At 35.7% G+C, this 17,101-nt stretch overlaps 2 protein-coding genes across 7 annotated transcripts in view; one reads left to right on the top strand and one right to left on the bottom strand.

The window, feature by feature from the left end:
* Positions 1-17,101, bottom strand: part of ubac2 (UBA domain containing 2) — a 44,747-nt gene that overhangs the window by 15,581 nt on the left and 12,065 nt on the right. For all 3 annotated transcript variants that reach the window (XM_051702557.1, XM_051702558.1, XM_051702559.1), the window contains exon 5: positions 1,817-1,940. In XM_051702557.1, the coding sequence (XP_051558517.1) occupies positions 1,817-1,940 (124 nt within the window). The remainder of the gene's footprint in view (positions 1-1,816; positions 1,941-17,101) is intronic.
* On the top strand, positions 1,116-17,098 carry gpr183b (G protein-coupled receptor 183b). Of its 4 annotated transcripts, XM_051702555.1 has the most exons (3): positions 1,116-1,513; positions 3,058-3,188; positions 9,568-17,098. In XM_051702555.1, the coding sequence occupies exon 3, from the start codon at positions 9,598-9,600 to the stop codon at positions 10,672-10,674; it is 1,077 nt and encodes a 358-aa protein (XP_051558515.1). In that variant the 5' UTR covers positions 1,116-1,513; positions 3,058-3,188; positions 9,568-9,597; the 3' UTR covers positions 10,675-17,098. The 4 variants fall into 4 exon arrangements, with proteins under 4 accessions (XP_051558515.1, XP_051558516.1, XP_051558514.1 ...); XM_051702556.1 differs by lacking the exon at positions 3,058-3,188; XM_051702554.1 differs by lacking the exons at positions 1,116-1,513; positions 3,058-3,188 and adding an exon at positions 6,936-7,045.

Here is a 17,101-nt window from a genome sequence, read left to right as displayed (position 1 = left end):
AGCAGGTGGCTTAACAGCCTTACACTACTTTTTATGTCTCGACTTCCCTGCCATGCAGAAGATGTACCAGAAAACGTCTCTTAATCATTTTGAGATTTTACATGCAACAAAAGCTTTTAACCGTTTCAATTTAGCTTTTGAGATAAACATAACAGGTTACAATATGGTTCTATTTGCTATGTACACGAACTACCAATGCACACTAATTATACACTCACTGATCACCACAGATACAGCTCAGGAGCTTCAGAATGGGGAAAAAAATGTGATCTCAGTGATTTGGACTGTGGTATGATTGTTGGTGCCAGAAAGGCTGGTTTGAGTATTTCTGTAACTGCTGATCTCCTGGGATCACGCACAACAGCCTCTAGAATTTACTCAGAATGGTGCCAAAAACAAAAACATCCAGTGAGCGGCAGTTCTGCGAACGGAAACACCTTGTTGATGAGAGAGGTCAACGGAGAATGGCTGGACTGGTTCAAGCTGACAAAAAAGCTACGGCAGTGTTATTATAATTAACGAAAACTAAAATAAAACTAACGAAAACCATTTTCGTTAGCTAAAATAAAAATTGAAATTATTTGAAAAAAAACTAAAACTAACTAAAATCTTGGATTCATTTCAGTTTTAGTTTTGGGCAAAGTAGGACACTTTTGGAAATGCTACATTTCTTGGCACTTTTAATTATGATCCAAACACACATAACCTGACATTACACCTTTGAGGAAAGCTTAGGATGTCTTCTACCTTAGACAAAAGCAAAAATGAAGAAATTCTTAATACTGAAAAGTAGAACCTTTGAAGACCCACTTTTGACCAAATCCCAAAAGAAAATGATTCTCTAGAAAATATCTACAAAGAATTTTTTCAAATTTCCTCAAATTTCTGTCATTTTCTTTACCATTGCTTTTCCCACCGGTGGTCATGAAATGAGCTCTGCCACACATTTCAATGTAAAAATAATCCATTTAAAACCTCAAAAAGGTAAAAAAAAAAAAAAAAAGAGATTTTACTCAAAAATGACAATTCTCTTTATTTACTCACATTACAATCAACAATCCCAGATGTGTTTGAATTTCTTTTTTCTGCTGAACACAAGCAAAGATATTATAGAAATATAATAGCTCTGTAGGTCCATACAACACAAGCCAACAAAGTCCAAAGGTTCAAAGCTCTAACAAGCACATAAAGGTAACATAAGGTAATCCTTAAGTGGTTTTATTCATATCTTCTGAAGAAATCTATGGTGAGAACAGACCAAAATGTAACTCCTTTTTCACTATAAATCTTGCAATTGCAGTCTACAGGAAAGATTGCCAATGAGACTGTTGATGTCAAAATTTACAGTAAAAAAAAAAAAAAGGATGCTATCTTTATGTGCTTTTTGAGCTTCGAGGTTTTGTACCGTGATGACTTGCATTGTATAGAACTACAGAGCTGAGGTATTCTTCTAAAAATCTTCATTCGTGTTCTGCAGAAGAAAGAAAGTCAGACACATCTGGGGTGGCATGAGGTAAGTCAATTGTAAGAGAATTTTCATTTTTGGGAAAACTATCCCTTTAATTGTTTACTTCCCAAAGATTAGTTAAGAAATGATTTATAACATTTCATGTTAAAAATGTGTAAGTAGAAATTAACATTAACCATTAATTAACATTAACCAAGTATTGTTCATTGACAGTTCATGTTAACTATTGCGTTAACTAATGTTAAAGTTTACAACCTTATTATAAAGTGTTACAGCGTTAATCTAGCAAAATAGGAAACCCTGACTATTGATTTGAAGATTCTTTGCAAATGCAGTCTATGAGCTCACCTGTGCACCCACTATGTATGTCAGAGACTTGTTTGTTATCGTGATGTGGCCAAGCAGCTGAGTGACCTCAACACGGGGGATAGAGCTATAGAAAGGCACAAAGAAGGCAAAGACTGGGCCAAGCCTAAGAGAGAGACAAGGAGAGAGAAAAAGAGAAACAAAGAGTTAGAGAGACACATCCTCAACCTTGTTGAAATGTGAAAAAGCAGTACAATAAAGTCCAAATAAACTGTCAGAAGCCTTATATCATAAATCCTGTTCACAACCACACTTAAATTTATTTTTGCTTAATGTCGAATTTCATTACTTAAAATGAGATAGTGTAACAATTCTTGAATTTTTGGTCACAACTTAATATCAATGGGCCGCATTTATGAAACATGAGCATGACAACTTTTTGTGTAAATCGTTCGTAAAGCCACCCTGACGTAAATTTTCATGAAAGTTTTTGTATTTTCAAAATGTACAATGGTACAAACAAAATGTACATCTGCTCCAGACCACATGTAAATCATGTGCAAGACATCTGAAGGCTTTGTGTACTTTCAGACAAACTGCCATGACTAAATTTGACAGAAGTGAAATTAAATAAGTAATGAAAAATTTAGAGTAAAATTATATTAAAAATAACAGAAAAAAGCAGTTTGTCATTTTCTTTTAAAACCATATAGGCCTATTTCTTTGATGCTTGCATTTATTTCTTTAAAGTTTATTCCCAGCTCTGCTTCATAAACTGTATATCGTTTTTCCGCAAAACTGCTTGGCATGGGGCGATACGTTTGTGGAAACTTTGTTTGATTTTCTCAAAAAAAAAAAAAAAAAAAAAATGGTTAGACAGTTTCTTCATTTGGTATTAACTCTATAATTTAAAGGTGCAATATGTAACAATTTTCATGTAATATTCACCCTTTTTTTGCCAATGTGTGAACGGCTTCTAACGCAACTTAAAAAATGAGCCCTTCCCGGACTTCCTAGGTTGCCTATTAAAGCCTGTAGACTGATTTTCATGCGAAGGGAGCGGGTCGCTTTTGCCAGGAAAATCCAAAGGATGTGACATTTATGCGCGCTCTGAGCCTTGCCTCAGTAATAGCTTCTCTTCCACGTCAACAGACGGTCTGCAACACTAAATAACATTATCATAGAGATGGAATCCAGCAAACACCGACTCCTACACAAACTCAGAGTAAGCCAAAAAAAAAAAAAACAAACATTTATCTACTGAATCCCCTCTGGCTAAGCAGGAACGTGATCGTGATCGTGGTCGAGTGAAAAATAGAGTGAACATCGGCAAGGCATTTGATTCCTAGAGGGACCTTTGTTCGGTTTTGGGGATCAAAACCGACCCTGAATTGGCGTTCTTCTTATTGGACAGGTAAGCTTACATAACTGCAAAGCATGTGAAATATAGTGCCGTAAGGATTGATCTGTGTAAATTTAGCTAAACTACAATAATACATGAAATGAATGCTAGACAATGTTCAAGATAATGCAAAAAGCTCCATTCATTAGTGTAATGTAACTTGGTTATACAGAAAATATATACATTCTATTATTATAAAACAATAGCGCATCGATATATCAAAATGACAGTTGTGATAGAATCACATCAATACTGAATTGTGTCAACATATTTATAATGTACAGTCAATGTCTCATGCAAAGAAAAGTGATTACTTCAAACTACAGTCTCGCATTGTCAGACCTATATCCACACTTTGTTTTAGCCCTGTTCCAGCACTGGAGAGTCAAATGTAATATGCATTCTCAAAGTTTGTAGTAAAACAATCATAACTGTGTAATTTTAATTACACATCTGTCAGCATGATGCCGGTGAATCACGTTCAGTCTCTTTGTACGTTACATCATTGTTTTGGTTGACACTCACTTGCTCATGTCCCTATAAAGTGTGTGCATGAGCGCGAGCACGAGCAACAGGTAGCTGGCTGCAGTTCGCTTAACGGTCACAGGTGTCATTAATAACAAGGGTTTCTGAATCTTAAATACTGCAACTTTAAGCTTCATAATTCAGTCCAGGCATTGATAAATCGCATTCAGTTGATAGCGTATGGTCAATGCTAATGCTGTTAAGCCATAAATGAACATGTCATGGGCAGGTGTATACACAATACAATGAAAAAAAATAAAAAGACCTGCACACTGTTTTAGCTTGCAAATCTGTATTAGCTTACAGCATTTCAGTCAAAGATCTTCTTCAGGCATTCTATTAAAGGAATAATCCAGGTTCAATACAAGTTAAACTCAATCAACAGCATTTGTGGTATAATGTTGATTACTACAAAAAAATATTTTCTTAAAAAAAGCAAAAATCAATGTCACAGTGAGGCACTTACAATGGAAGTGAATGGGGCCAATTTTTGGAAGGTTTAAAAGGCAGAAATGTGAAGCTTATAATTGTGAAAAGCACTTCTGTTAAAACTCATACATAGGCATATTACTTGATCTGAAAAGTTGTTTAAATCGTAATTTTTACAGTCGTTTTAGGGTTATTGGACATTTCATCATCATGGCGACGAAGTTGTAAAATTGGTAATAACTGTACATAGAAAAGGTTAGTAAGTGATTTTATCAAACTAAAATCATGTTAGCATGCATATTGTTTATGTTATGCCACAAGGCTATACTTCTGAAATAGTAAGTATTTTTTTATGTTTTTGGATTGACCCCATTCACTTCCATCGTGCCTCACTGTCACACAGATTTTTGCTTTTTTAAAAGAAAAGGAGGGATGTGTCTAAATGAATTTTTGTGGTTATCAATATTATGTCACAAATGCTGTTGATTGAGCTAAACTTGTATTGAACCTGGAATATTTTTTTAATTTCTCTGAAGATTCTTCCAGTTACAAGTATATCACTGTTACCATCATAATTTACCTGACGCTGATGCTGGCGATGTTGCCGTTATGAACTGAATTTTCTTGTACACACTAAAGCTTAATGTCAAACCATTTCTATTGACCTCTTGGAATGTTTGATTCACAAAAGAACCTCTGGCAGCCAAAACATGTGATGGAAGTTCCTCACTTTCTTTATGACCACAGCAGCGTGTTTGCAAAATCTAAATTTGTGATTCGAATGCACTTTATTTTAAAACCCTTTCATTACTGTTCCGCATATCACTATTCTCATTTCCTAGCGCTTCGGATGTCTTCCTTATATGGCATTTTCATGGGCTCGAATTATGATAATTGTAAATGAATGTGGAGACGCCCTATTTTAATTATAATTTAGAATTCACTAACATACATATGTTTTACTAATAAATCTGGGAGGTACGAAGTGTTTCTGAAGGTCCATTTTATGCCCAAATTACACATGTAGTGATGAAAAATTCATGAATGAGGCCCATTGTGTGCAATCAATTTAAATTTGTAAAATGGAAGTTCACTTAATTTATTTGCGTTGGGACAACTTAAATAATTTTTGATGGCCAATGTGATGTCAGGTTTCTAGCATGCACCGCAGCATAAGTAAATACTGCTAATTAATGTCTTAATATTTGCTTTTTATTGCAATATTTGCAGTGGCGGTGTTGTATTTGTTGTCCCTTTGAGTTTTGTGTCATGTGAGTGCAACTATTTCCAAAAATATCATTGCTGAGTGTCACCATCATTGTGGTTTGTGTTTTGGATATTAAGGACCCTGTATGCATGGTTGGAAAGCTTGATTGAAAACTCATCGGCAAGATGTCATTCTCTATTGCTGAGACTACAAACTAACAGCTTGTTACATTTACAACAAATGTTTGACAGTAAAAACAAAAAAGTAAAGTTTCCTCAACATAATTAAAATTATGACAACTTTTTATCTAGTAGATGTGACAAAATAAATTTAAGTTCACACAAGACTTGTTCAGATTCATTCAAATAAATTAGTTTTTGATGAAAAAACAAATTTCTTAATTTTATTAATGTAAGTTCAGTGAATGTTTTTATTTTTTGAGTGCATAAGTTGAGTTAATACTCTATTCCCATCCTGGCAGCAGAATAGCAGCAGGACAGTCCCATCAATGACAGCTCCACCACATACTGTATTTTGAAGTCTATCGACATCATATACAACAGAAGAACGCTCACAAGTAATACTTGTTTCAGTGTCATCACAGACACTTCTAAATGATTGTTACATTTTTATAGGTAATGAAGACCAGAAACATTGTTACTCAATACTCACTATACAATAGAGAACACACACAAATGGCACTTGTTTCTCTTTTATTGGGTCAACCTCGATAATACTGAATATCTTCTGATAGTATACAAAGAGCAAGGAAACCTCCAGAACTGTCAATAAAATACATGCTCTGGCTTTAGCCAATCACACCCAGTCTTCCACTGTTCCTACAACATTGTAAGCTTTGAAAACTATGAAGGTGAGTTTCATAAGCACAAAAACATATATACCAAAAAGGTGAGTTTCCTTAAAAAAAAAAAAAAAGAAATCCAGTTTCCTTGAAAAACAATACAAAACAATATTTACAAGAATATTTCTGTCAAAATGGGTATAGAATCAAAATTCATGTTAATAATGAAGTTGAAATGTTCACTTGAATTCAAGATGGAGGAAAGCAGATAAGCCAAAAACAAAAGCATCAAATTCTCAGTACAATGCACAATGAAGCAACAATGACAAATGAGAAAATGGTTTCATCAACCAAGCTGCTTTATCTGCAATGAGGTACCTGATGATGCAAACCAGTCCTTACATGAAGGCCTGAAGAATGCAAATTTGACTTATCATTTGCACTTCCTTTGTTTTGTTTCCTTGATAGAAAAAATGATAGGACTTATGCAATAACTAGCTTACTTGTTTTAAGACTGTAATAGTTGTGCATTTGCTACAAAGCAACATTAGAAATGTTACAGGCACTTGAGATGATTTTAGAACAAAAGATTAAAATGTAGAAACTGAAACTGAAATGTCTCTAAAAGAGAACTGAAGACAGATTAATGGCAGTTTTGTGCCATTAACACGAATGTCTAGATGTGTCTTAATGAGAGTCACAAGACAATTTCACTTCTCCTTAAAGTCGAGCACTTCTAGAATGAGAGAGAGAGAGAGAGAGAGAGAGAGAGAGAGAGAGAGAGAGAGAGAGAGAGAGGGGAGGGTGGAGGTGGTGGAGAGGGTTAGCGGTATACAGTTAGTAAGAGAGAGAGAGGCACAGGAAGAGATGATGAACTCGCGCTTTTGGTCGCATTTGGAAAGTAAGGTGAGTAGCGCCTGTCCCTAACTGAAAAACTGCTCTATGCCATCTGGTGAGTATAACATATTCATTTAATGATAGCTAGAAAGGGTAAAGGAGATCTGTAATTGAATCAATAACAATTTAATTTTCACATTGAAATTTCAATCACAACGAGCAAGACAGATCTTAACCTTCTGTCCAGAGAAATGTGTTTCGCAAAATGTATGTGTTAATGAAATTTATTTTCAAACTTTCAATTCCATTTCAATTTCAGCAAATATTTTGTAAAAATACTCGATTATATGTTTCATGATAAAATGTTCTTTTGTACTGATCAATAGCCTGAAATAAAAAGGGCAAAATTAAAACATGTCCTATGAAGTCCTATATGCTTATGAACAGCAAAAAGATGCCTAAACGTTAAATATTGTACTTCTTATATTTTAATCAATACATGGGGAAACATTCTTTTATTTTTTATTTTTGTCAAAACAAAGGACAAACTGTATATTTTAATCCTAAACTATAATCATCAAAACTTTATAAATCCATTTTCATTAAAAATCAGTTTCAATTTGCCTCTTAAAAACTAAAGAGACAAATAAATAAATTGGGTAATGTAGATAGAGTTAAAGGAACATGAAAGAGAAACACAACTAAATAAAAAAGGGAAATTGCTTATGTACAAATGGAAGTCTAAATATATTAAAATAACCCACTTGATATAAAAAAATTTTTTTTCAAATAAATCATAAAATTGAAATGGCTCCTAATTATAGATGAACAAAAACAATATTTGGCTACTAACAGTACTTAGGTACCAAATTGTTAATGTGTGATTTAAAACTGTGATTCTTGTGTGAGGGTCTCTTGTATTGGTAGCTCAGTGATTAAGGATTTAAACTGGTGGCTCAAAATCAGGTACAACCCATAAACTGAAGAGTTACAGCCCTGTCCTAAAGCAGTGGTTCTCAACTGGTTTTGCTTCAGAAACCAGATTTTACTTAGGACATCAATAGGCAACCCAACACGGTACCAAAACTGTTTATCATACAAAAAGTAAACAAAAATATCATTATATCATACATTTAACTTTATTAATGTTACCATTAACTGCATAGACCCAACAATATGCAAAATTATTAACATGATATTGGCTGAACAGGAACATTTACTACAGCATAAATAACAATAGGTGTGATTTACCAGCATAATCCAGTGGAACAAACACTGGCCCAAATGCTGTTTTAGTATTAACCATATTACCAAATGACAGATAATTCTCAGTCAAAATACGATCAAACGTGCAGCCATTGTCACCAACAAAAGGCATGGGAAGCATATTCTCCATCCTTTTGAAAGTTGATAAGCTATTTATTTTACTATCCTAACCATGCATTATATTGTTAGTTTCATTTTATTATTTGCATTTACCATTTTTTATCCTGCTGTCAGTGATCCTATAAGAACAGTCCTGCGACTAATTTTTGGGCTGCGACCCACCAGTTGAGAACCACTACCCTAAAGTACCACTTTGAACTTAGGCAAGGCATTTTACTCCAGATTAACAACCAATAATTAGTATAACGCAAGATGGATAAAAGAACTTGCTGAATGACACAACAAAGTACACTCCCACACTTCAAACTAGAAGTCGATCGATAGTGGATTTTGCCAATACCGATAACTAAGGTGGTGGAAAAGGCCAATAACTGATTAATCGGCAATAGTTTTTAAAAATCGTTTCATAGAACATTTTCTTAGTCAGTACAGACATAGGGTCCAAAGTTCAAAATAAATAAAATCTTAGATTTAGTTTATTTTAACCAAAGTCCCAATAATAAATCAGAAAAAAAGAAGATTGGGTGCATAAAGTGGGACTTTTAACACTAAACAAGCCTGAAACACAACGGGGACTCTTATTTTGAAATGGCGGAGACTTAGCTCCGTTACAATGCTCAATATTTAATATTTACCAAATTAAAATAGCTTTATAGCCTATATATTATTATTATTATTATTATTATTCACAATATTTGAAGTTGGAGACCTATTGTACCTACTGTTTCCATATAGTCGCATTTTTCTTTGCATGCCTTCACTTCAATTAAAAAAAAACTTAATTATAAGAGGAAAACGAGGAATAAAAAAACTATCTGCAACTATCGACATATATTTTTGCCAATAACCGATAGTTCTAAAAAGCAACACTCTGCACTGATTAATCAGTAAAACCGTTATATCGGTCTACCTCTACTTCAAACCAAATATATAAAACCCTAATTTACATTCCAAGGTTTTAACTGAATACCTCTAATTCGTATTTGAACAGAGGCATTAATTTCTTTGATTAATTTTAAACTTCATACTGCTATACTGTATATAGATTCATACTGATTGTGAAGTACTTTCCAACTAATGAATCAATGTATTTTTGTTTTAATCAAGAACACCATTCATGAATATTCAGATTTACACAATGCATTATTTACACATAAAACATCAGGTTTGTTAAACACAACATACTGGGTTGTCTCTTCTTGCAGTGCCTTCAGTGACTTCCCCCGTGTATAACTATGAAGAGTCTAGATCTCAACCAGAATTTCAACGCCTCCTGCACCAATCTCTATGACCATCGTTCAGTGGCCCGGGTTCTTATCCCTCTGGTCTATTCCATCATATGTCCAGTGGGTCTTTTAGGCAATGCCTTGGCTCTTCATGTGACCCTCTCCAACCTTACCAAGCTCAACTCAACCACGCTCTATTCTGCCAACCTAGCTGTCTCTGATATCCTTTTCTGCCTGTCTCTCCCTCTACGAGCCGTTTATTATGGCCTTGGCTTCCACTGGCCCCTGGGGGAAGGGCTATGTAAAGCCATAGCACTGCTCTTCTATTTGAACTGCTACGCTGGGGTTAACTTTATGACATGTCTGGCAGTTGATCGTTTTGTGGCACTGGTGTTACCCAGGATGGAGAAAATGAGAAAGGTGAAGAATGTGCAGTTTGTGTGCCTGGCCATATGGCTGCTGGTGTTGGCCCAGACGCTGCCTCTCCTGGGCAGCCAAATGACCAAAAAGGAACCTGACAATACCATCACCTGCATGGAATACCCCAATTTTGAGAGTGCAATTGAAGGACTACCCTACATGCTGATTGGGGCAGTAGTTTTAGGCTTTGGTGTCCCGGTGGGAACAATCATTGCTTGCTATTCTATATTGACCTATAAGCTACATCTAATGGCAAAGTCTAACCAGCTGACAAAGCGTTCTGGGAGGGCCAAAAAAGCAAGAGGAGTGATTGCAGGAGTGGTTTTTGTGTTTTTGGTGTGTTTCAGCCCGTATCATCTAGACCTACTGCAATACATGATTCGGAAACTTCTCTATAAACCAGACTGCACTGAGCTTCAGTCCTTCCAGATATCCCTGCATATTACAGTATGTCTTATGAACCTAAATTCATGCCTGGATCCATTTGTTTACTTCTTTGCTTGTAAAGGTTACAAGCAGAAAGTGATGAGGATGATGAAGTGGCAGGTTGGCACCCACTTCTCCAGTGTTGGAAGGACTTCGCCTGAAAGTTCAGGCACTGGAGATCAACATGTCACCCGCCGCAACAACAGGATAACAATGAACACTATTAGAGAAGGTCAGTGAAACTGTTCCGGACATTAAGCTGCATGTGACAATCTCATAAGGTGATGAAAAGCAATCATCAACTCACATATTGGGCTAAAAAGGGCTTTGCCAACGCTTGTGTTCATTAACAGAGACTTAAAGGTGCACTCAGAAAGTTCTCAGTTACAGATACCATTGTAAAAATGCTGACACAAACCCACTTCTCCATTCCTTCATGAATGCACATTTCATGCAACAGGTGGACAATGTACTACAGCTGGCATCAAAGTGGAGTTGAACAAGTACTGTACATGCTGCAAAAAACTTAAACAATGATGTAAATATCTGCCAATAATTAATTCATATGTGTAAGTGTAAAGTTAGAACAGCTAAGGGTATGTATGTACAATAAATAATCCTTTCTGTCCTTAGATCTCGCCTCTCTACTATGGGTGGCAGGTCATTCAGCGTAGTAACACTCCCTCTGACTCTTTGCAGCATCTCTTCTATCTCTGAGTTTAAATCTCAACTTAAAACTTTTGTTTTCTCAGTGTTATTTGTCTTAATGTGTTATGTATTCACTCTCAATGACTGTACTATCTGAACTGTGTTTTTGTGGCTGTTCATTGTTTATGTATTATTGTGTTACTATTGTAAAGTACTACTGTATTATTATAAGCTTTCCTAAAAGCCAAATACAGCATTTGCACAATCAAAGCAGTTTCGATTGTGAAAAAGGGAGTGTGTGGATGAAACAACAGAGATGTCAAAAGTCATGCCGGGAGACGATGACATTTAAAGGCTGATAGACATGGTAATTTTCATCAAAATCTAACTCAATCTTCTTTCAAGATGCGTGATATATTTTTAGTGCTATTAGTACAAGATTATCAAGCCAGAGGTCATATCAAACCTTCTCATCAAGAGAACAAACAGTTCTATACCAGCTCCTTGTAAGGAGTAGCCTGAGAGCTATTGCAAAGGAAGTAGCTTGATATAAGAGTGTACTGAATTTTAAGAGTTGTTACTGCAATACTCAGAAGACCTTGCTATTTCAAGATACACATATTGCTTTCATAGATGAGAAGTTGAGTTGTCAGTGGAGAAACCTTACACAACCATGAAATGAGGAAAGAAGGTTCATCTAAAAAGACAATCTGATAATAAATGCATAAAACAATTCTGGTCCTCGAATCTGATTGGCCAAGCACTCTTCTATTTTGTATAACAGCATGTTTTCAGGGACAAAGGCCATTTCAATAGCCCCTTTCACACATTCAGCCTTTTCCAGAGGTAATTTTCAGGTCAGAGGTCATGTGTGAACACACCCCTTTTGAAAATACTGGTAAAATGTGCTCTGGCAATGTCCCTTAATGAGAAGTAGTACCATTATCTATAAATATCCATATTGATGGTATGTTTGAACAGAGCTATAAGATTACCGGTTTCAGTTCCTACGAGGTCAGGTCATGCTGACGCAATAAAATTCTGACGGAGATGACAAATTTACTCTGACACAGTTTGGTCAGATAGTGAAACTAGAGTGCTTCTCTTCATCCGAGCGAATGAAGACATTTTCCGACAGCTTAAAGGAACAGTAAGTGATTCCGTTACGTATGATAAAATCAACAGCCTACTTTGGGAACACGCAGACCACTAAGTAGCAATATACATAGTGATTACTGTGCTTTTCATCCGCAGATGGTGTCTCCGACTTCGGATGCTAGTGACAGCATTTTATTCTCTGTAGTTCATCAGACTTATTTGAAGTCATCGCATATGATGTCCTTATGTCTCGTGCTACTGCATAAAACATTTTTTTTTCCCCCCAATTTGGAATGCCCAATTCCCAATGCACTCTAGGTCCTCATGGTGGTGTAGTGACTTGCCTCAATCCGGGTGGCGGAGGACAAATCTCAGTTGCCTCCGCGTCCGAGACCATCAACCTGTGCATCTTATCACGTGGCTTGTTGAGTGCGTTACCACGGAGACATACGCGTGAGGAGGCACCGCGGCATCCATGCACCCCTCCGAGAGCGAACCACATTATAGTGACCACGAGGAGGTTACCTCATGTGACTAACCTCCCTAGCAACCGGGCCAATTTGGTTGCTTAGAAGACCTGGCTGGAGTCACTCAGCATGCCCTGGGATTCGAACTCGCTAATTAGCGAACTCCAGGGGTGATAGTCAGCGTATTTACTCACTGAGCTACCCAGGCCCCTGCTACTGCATAACATTAAACATTTGCCAAAAAACTTAAAACATCACCAACATTACCAACCACATATGTTCAGAATTCAGATACAAAATAATACCCCACCATCTTTTCAAACAAAAAGGCTGCAAAAGGCGCAGCCGTGTAGATGTCTTTTCCGGAAAACAACGTCACAGAGTTTAACGGCATTTGGTGCTGATGTGTGAATGGTACTAGCAAAATAGAAAAAACACGGAAAGTTGTTGCATGTGTGAATAGTACATGTGGTACATTTACAAATAAAGGCAACGGTTTTCCTGTAATTTAACTTGTTGCATGTGTGAAAGGGGCTAATATTTCAGATTGGCTTTCAGTCTGTGTGTTGCTTGAGACATGCAAACCTTGTTACTTTGGCTTCTTTTGGAACTATTTTCATTGCCGGATAAGAATTAGACAAACTAACTTGCCAATTTTCGTCTGATAGGTTCCTCAATATTATTTACATGTATAAAAGCAATACCACACTCACAATCATGCTGTTGTTCTGAACATCAGCACTCTTGCTCGTGTGATATTGCTTAATTGTAATATCAAAAAATATTCCTTTAGAAAAATGCTAAATAGAAGCATTTTCACAAGTGAACTCAAGACTTTTGAACTGATTACATTCTGTGCTTGCAGCATGAATGCACATGGCAATTAGGGGTGGATAAAAATATTGATTTCCCAGTGCATCACGATCTTCATTTGAACAATCTCGATATGATTCTTAAATCCCAAGATTGATCTTTTACTCTACGCGCAACCCTCCACTACAATGAGAGGAAATCACTTGCATTTGCAACCAAATTCCGCGCTATGCGACAAAAAATGTATATATTTGGCAACTGGCTGGTAAATGTTTATATTTCACTCACCAGTGAATTAATTGTGTAGTATAGTGGTGAAGTATTCAGCTATGAGATCCTTTCACTTTGTGTTGAGATTAAAAGTTGTTTCGTGTAATGTGTCTAAAGACGAAATCCACATGACCCATTTGTCAATTAATCTCTTTTAATACCCTTTTTTTTAAAAAAAAAAAGCTCAAATATGACCAAAATGATGAAAAACTAAAAAACAATCATTAGTAAAATGTATATTTTCATATTGTATCTAGTTAGAAGGTCCTCTGTATAATTAACAGCTTTAGCTGGAATATAATTTATTTCATATAGAAGCAAAAGGGACAATATCATTGAAATATTTATTTACTTATATTTTTGATGCCATATCAGCAGCAATGGCTATATTCATGGCAAAGACAACAGTATTCAAATTAAATAATGTTTACAATAGTTTGACAGATACAAAAATCCACATATATAACAATAATAACAGTAGTAGTAATAACAGTTATATAGAGTTTTTCAGTTTAGTATGTGATAGGAATTCTAAAAAATGTCCCGGAGAGACCTTTTTGAAAATGTACATCAATATATTTTCTGAACAAAAACGTTGTCTAATATCATTTAAATATGGACATTCTATCAAAATATGTTTTACACTCAAGAAATTCTTACATAGATCACAAACCGGTTTCACTTCCCCTTTCAACAAGTATGAATGAGTGAGTCTTGAGTGACCAATTCGACATCTCGTATATACAACCTAGTCATATCTATTTTCAAAGAGGAAATAATAAACTCCTTGATTTAGTACTGGGTTCACATCATGTAGTTTGTTATATATGCATTCATTCCATTCCCCATTTGTCATTTGTTGTGAATGTACAGATTCAATATGGGTTTAACATCAGATACTGGTATATTACCTTCTGTCATGTCCAACTGAAGTGCTTCCTTAGCAGCTTTATCTGCCTGTTCATTGCCAGCCAGTCCCACATGGCCTGGTATCCAACAAGACACAATACTGAAATCTTGTTTTTTTTTTTTTAAAGAGTCCACTTTTCCTATTATGCTAATAATTGTAGGGTGTTCTGTTTTCAGAGCTTCGAGTGCTTGCAGGCAAGATTTAGAATCTGTACAAATTAGAAAGTGACGTTGTTGTTCCTTTTCTATTTGTTCTAAAGCTAGTAATAATGCACAAGCTTCTGCTGTGAATATTGAAGTTTGTCCAGAAATACACTTGCCAAAACGTTTTGGGCCAATCACTACTGCTGCAGATACATGATTGTCTGACTTTGATCCGTCTGTGTACACTGGTACATGAGATGGTAAGCTGTATTTTATGTCCAGGAATTTCTCCTGGTAGACGTTTGGATGATTTATCTTTTTAGTATACTGAGCCAGGTTCATCATGATAGTTGTTTTTTTTAATATTCCAGGGCAGTATAGGGCACAGATGTGTCGATGTTAGGATATCCAGATTAATGTCCATGTTCTCCAAGTGTGTTTTTGTGCGAATTCCAAAAGGACTGATGTACCTGGGTCTGGCTTCATACAGATGTGAATGTTGAGGATGAAAGACTGAAGGATATGCTGGGTTACTTTCATTAGCTTTTAGCTGAACTGCATAGTTAAGGGCCAATTTCAGCCTTCTGTTATATAGTGATGGTTCTCTTGCTTCTGTATACAAGCTTTGGATTGGAGAGGTCCTAAATGCTCTTAGTGCAAGTCTCAATCCTGTATGATGTACTGTATCCAACATTTTAATATATGACTTCCTGGCAGATCCATAAACTGCGCTCACATTTTTGATCGAACAAGTGTCCTATAGAGTCTCAAGAATACTTCACAATCTGCACCCCATTTGATCCTTGCTAGCACTTTTATAATATCCATTGCTTTGAAGCATCTATTCCGCAGCATTTTGATATGAGGGATGAAGGATAGTTTATTATCAAAAGTAAGTCCTAGGAATTTTGTATCTTTTATGAATTTTATAGGTTCCCTTTCCAAAAAGACTTCTGGCTCGAGGTGCATACATCGCAAAATACAAAAATGCATACATACAGTTTTTGATTTAGAAAATTTAAATCCATTTTGTACTGACCAGTCATACATTTTATTTATACATATTTGTATTTGTCTCTCAATTACGTTCATATTTTTGCCTTTATAACAAATGCACACATCATCTACATATAGGCTACGGAATATATTAGGCCCCAAAACACTTACAATCCTGTTAATTTTAATGCTGAAAAGAGTTACTGAAAGTATACTTCCTTGGGGCACTCCTGATTCTTGTACATGCAATTCAGATAGCACGTTTCTTACTCGAACACGAAAAACTCTATTAGATAAAAAATTGGAAATATGAATGGGTATCCCCTGAAACCCATATTGTACAAATCTTTTAGAATGCCATACCTCCATGTAATATCATAAGCTTTTTCTAAATAAAATACAGCTATTACATGTTCTTTTTTAATAAAACCATCTCGTACAAAAGACTCTAATCTTATAAGGTGATCAAGAGTACTTTTTCCTCGTTGCTTCTTTCCAGTTAGCTGGTATTTTTCCTGATTTTCAAATGCTATTGAGTACGTTCAGTAGGATCAATAGTATATTTTGGGGTAGATGTTTCAAGAACTGATAGTGAATTGTATCAGGTCCAACTGCAGTGTCGTTGGAGTTTTTAATAGCTTTCAGAAGTTCTTCCATTGTAAAAGGCTGATTACACAGTTCGGTGTTATCCGAAGAGAAATTAAGTTTTTCCTGTTCCTGTTTTATTTGTATTTTCTTAAATCTGGGAAGGCTGTTTTCTAGTGATGAATTTCTCTCGAATGTCTCCGCCAGTTTATTAGCAATATTCTGTTTTGATGTTAATAAAGTATCCTGATTTTTTTATGTTGTATTTGTAGTCCTCCTTCCTTGTTGGTGTCTGTGACGTTAAACTTGATACGTATTTTTTCCAACTCTGCCTCTTTGTTTCATTAATAATTCTTCGTGCTTGTGCTCTAATCATTTTCAATCTGATGAGGTTTTTGGTTGTTGGATGTTTATTAAAGGTTCCTTCTAACTTCTTCCTATCAGCAATAGCCTTTTTACAGTCTTCATTGAACCATGGGTTTCTCCGACGGCATGACATTGTTGATGTTTTTGCCACAGTTTTTTCTGCTATTTCAATCAGTATATCGGTAAATTTCTTTATCGGATCTTGACAATATAATTGAAATATACCCATATGAATCTACATCGACTTGAAATCTAAAGCTTGTGAATCGTAATCGAATCAGGAAGTCTGCATCAATACGCAGCCCTAATGGCAATGCTATGGAAAACAAGTGAGTAAAAGCCAAATGGGCTGAAAATGACATAGAAACTTA

Source organism: Myxocyprinus asiaticus, chromosome 7 (assembly GCF_019703515.2).
Source record: "Myxocyprinus asiaticus isolate MX2 ecotype Aquarium Trade chromosome 7, UBuf_Myxa_2, whole genome shotgun sequence".
Lineage (NCBI taxonomy): Eukaryota > Metazoa > Chordata > Actinopteri > Cypriniformes > Catostomidae > Myxocyprinus > Myxocyprinus asiaticus.
Note: the sequence above shows the minus strand (reverse complement) of the source record. Positions and strands in the feature narration are given on the sequence as shown.

Excerpts from the sequence above, each read along its gene's own strand:
- gpr183b (XM_051702556.1), top strand. The coding sequence starts at position 9,598 with ATGAAGAGTCTAGATCTCAACCAGAATTTCAACGCCTCCTGCACCAAT.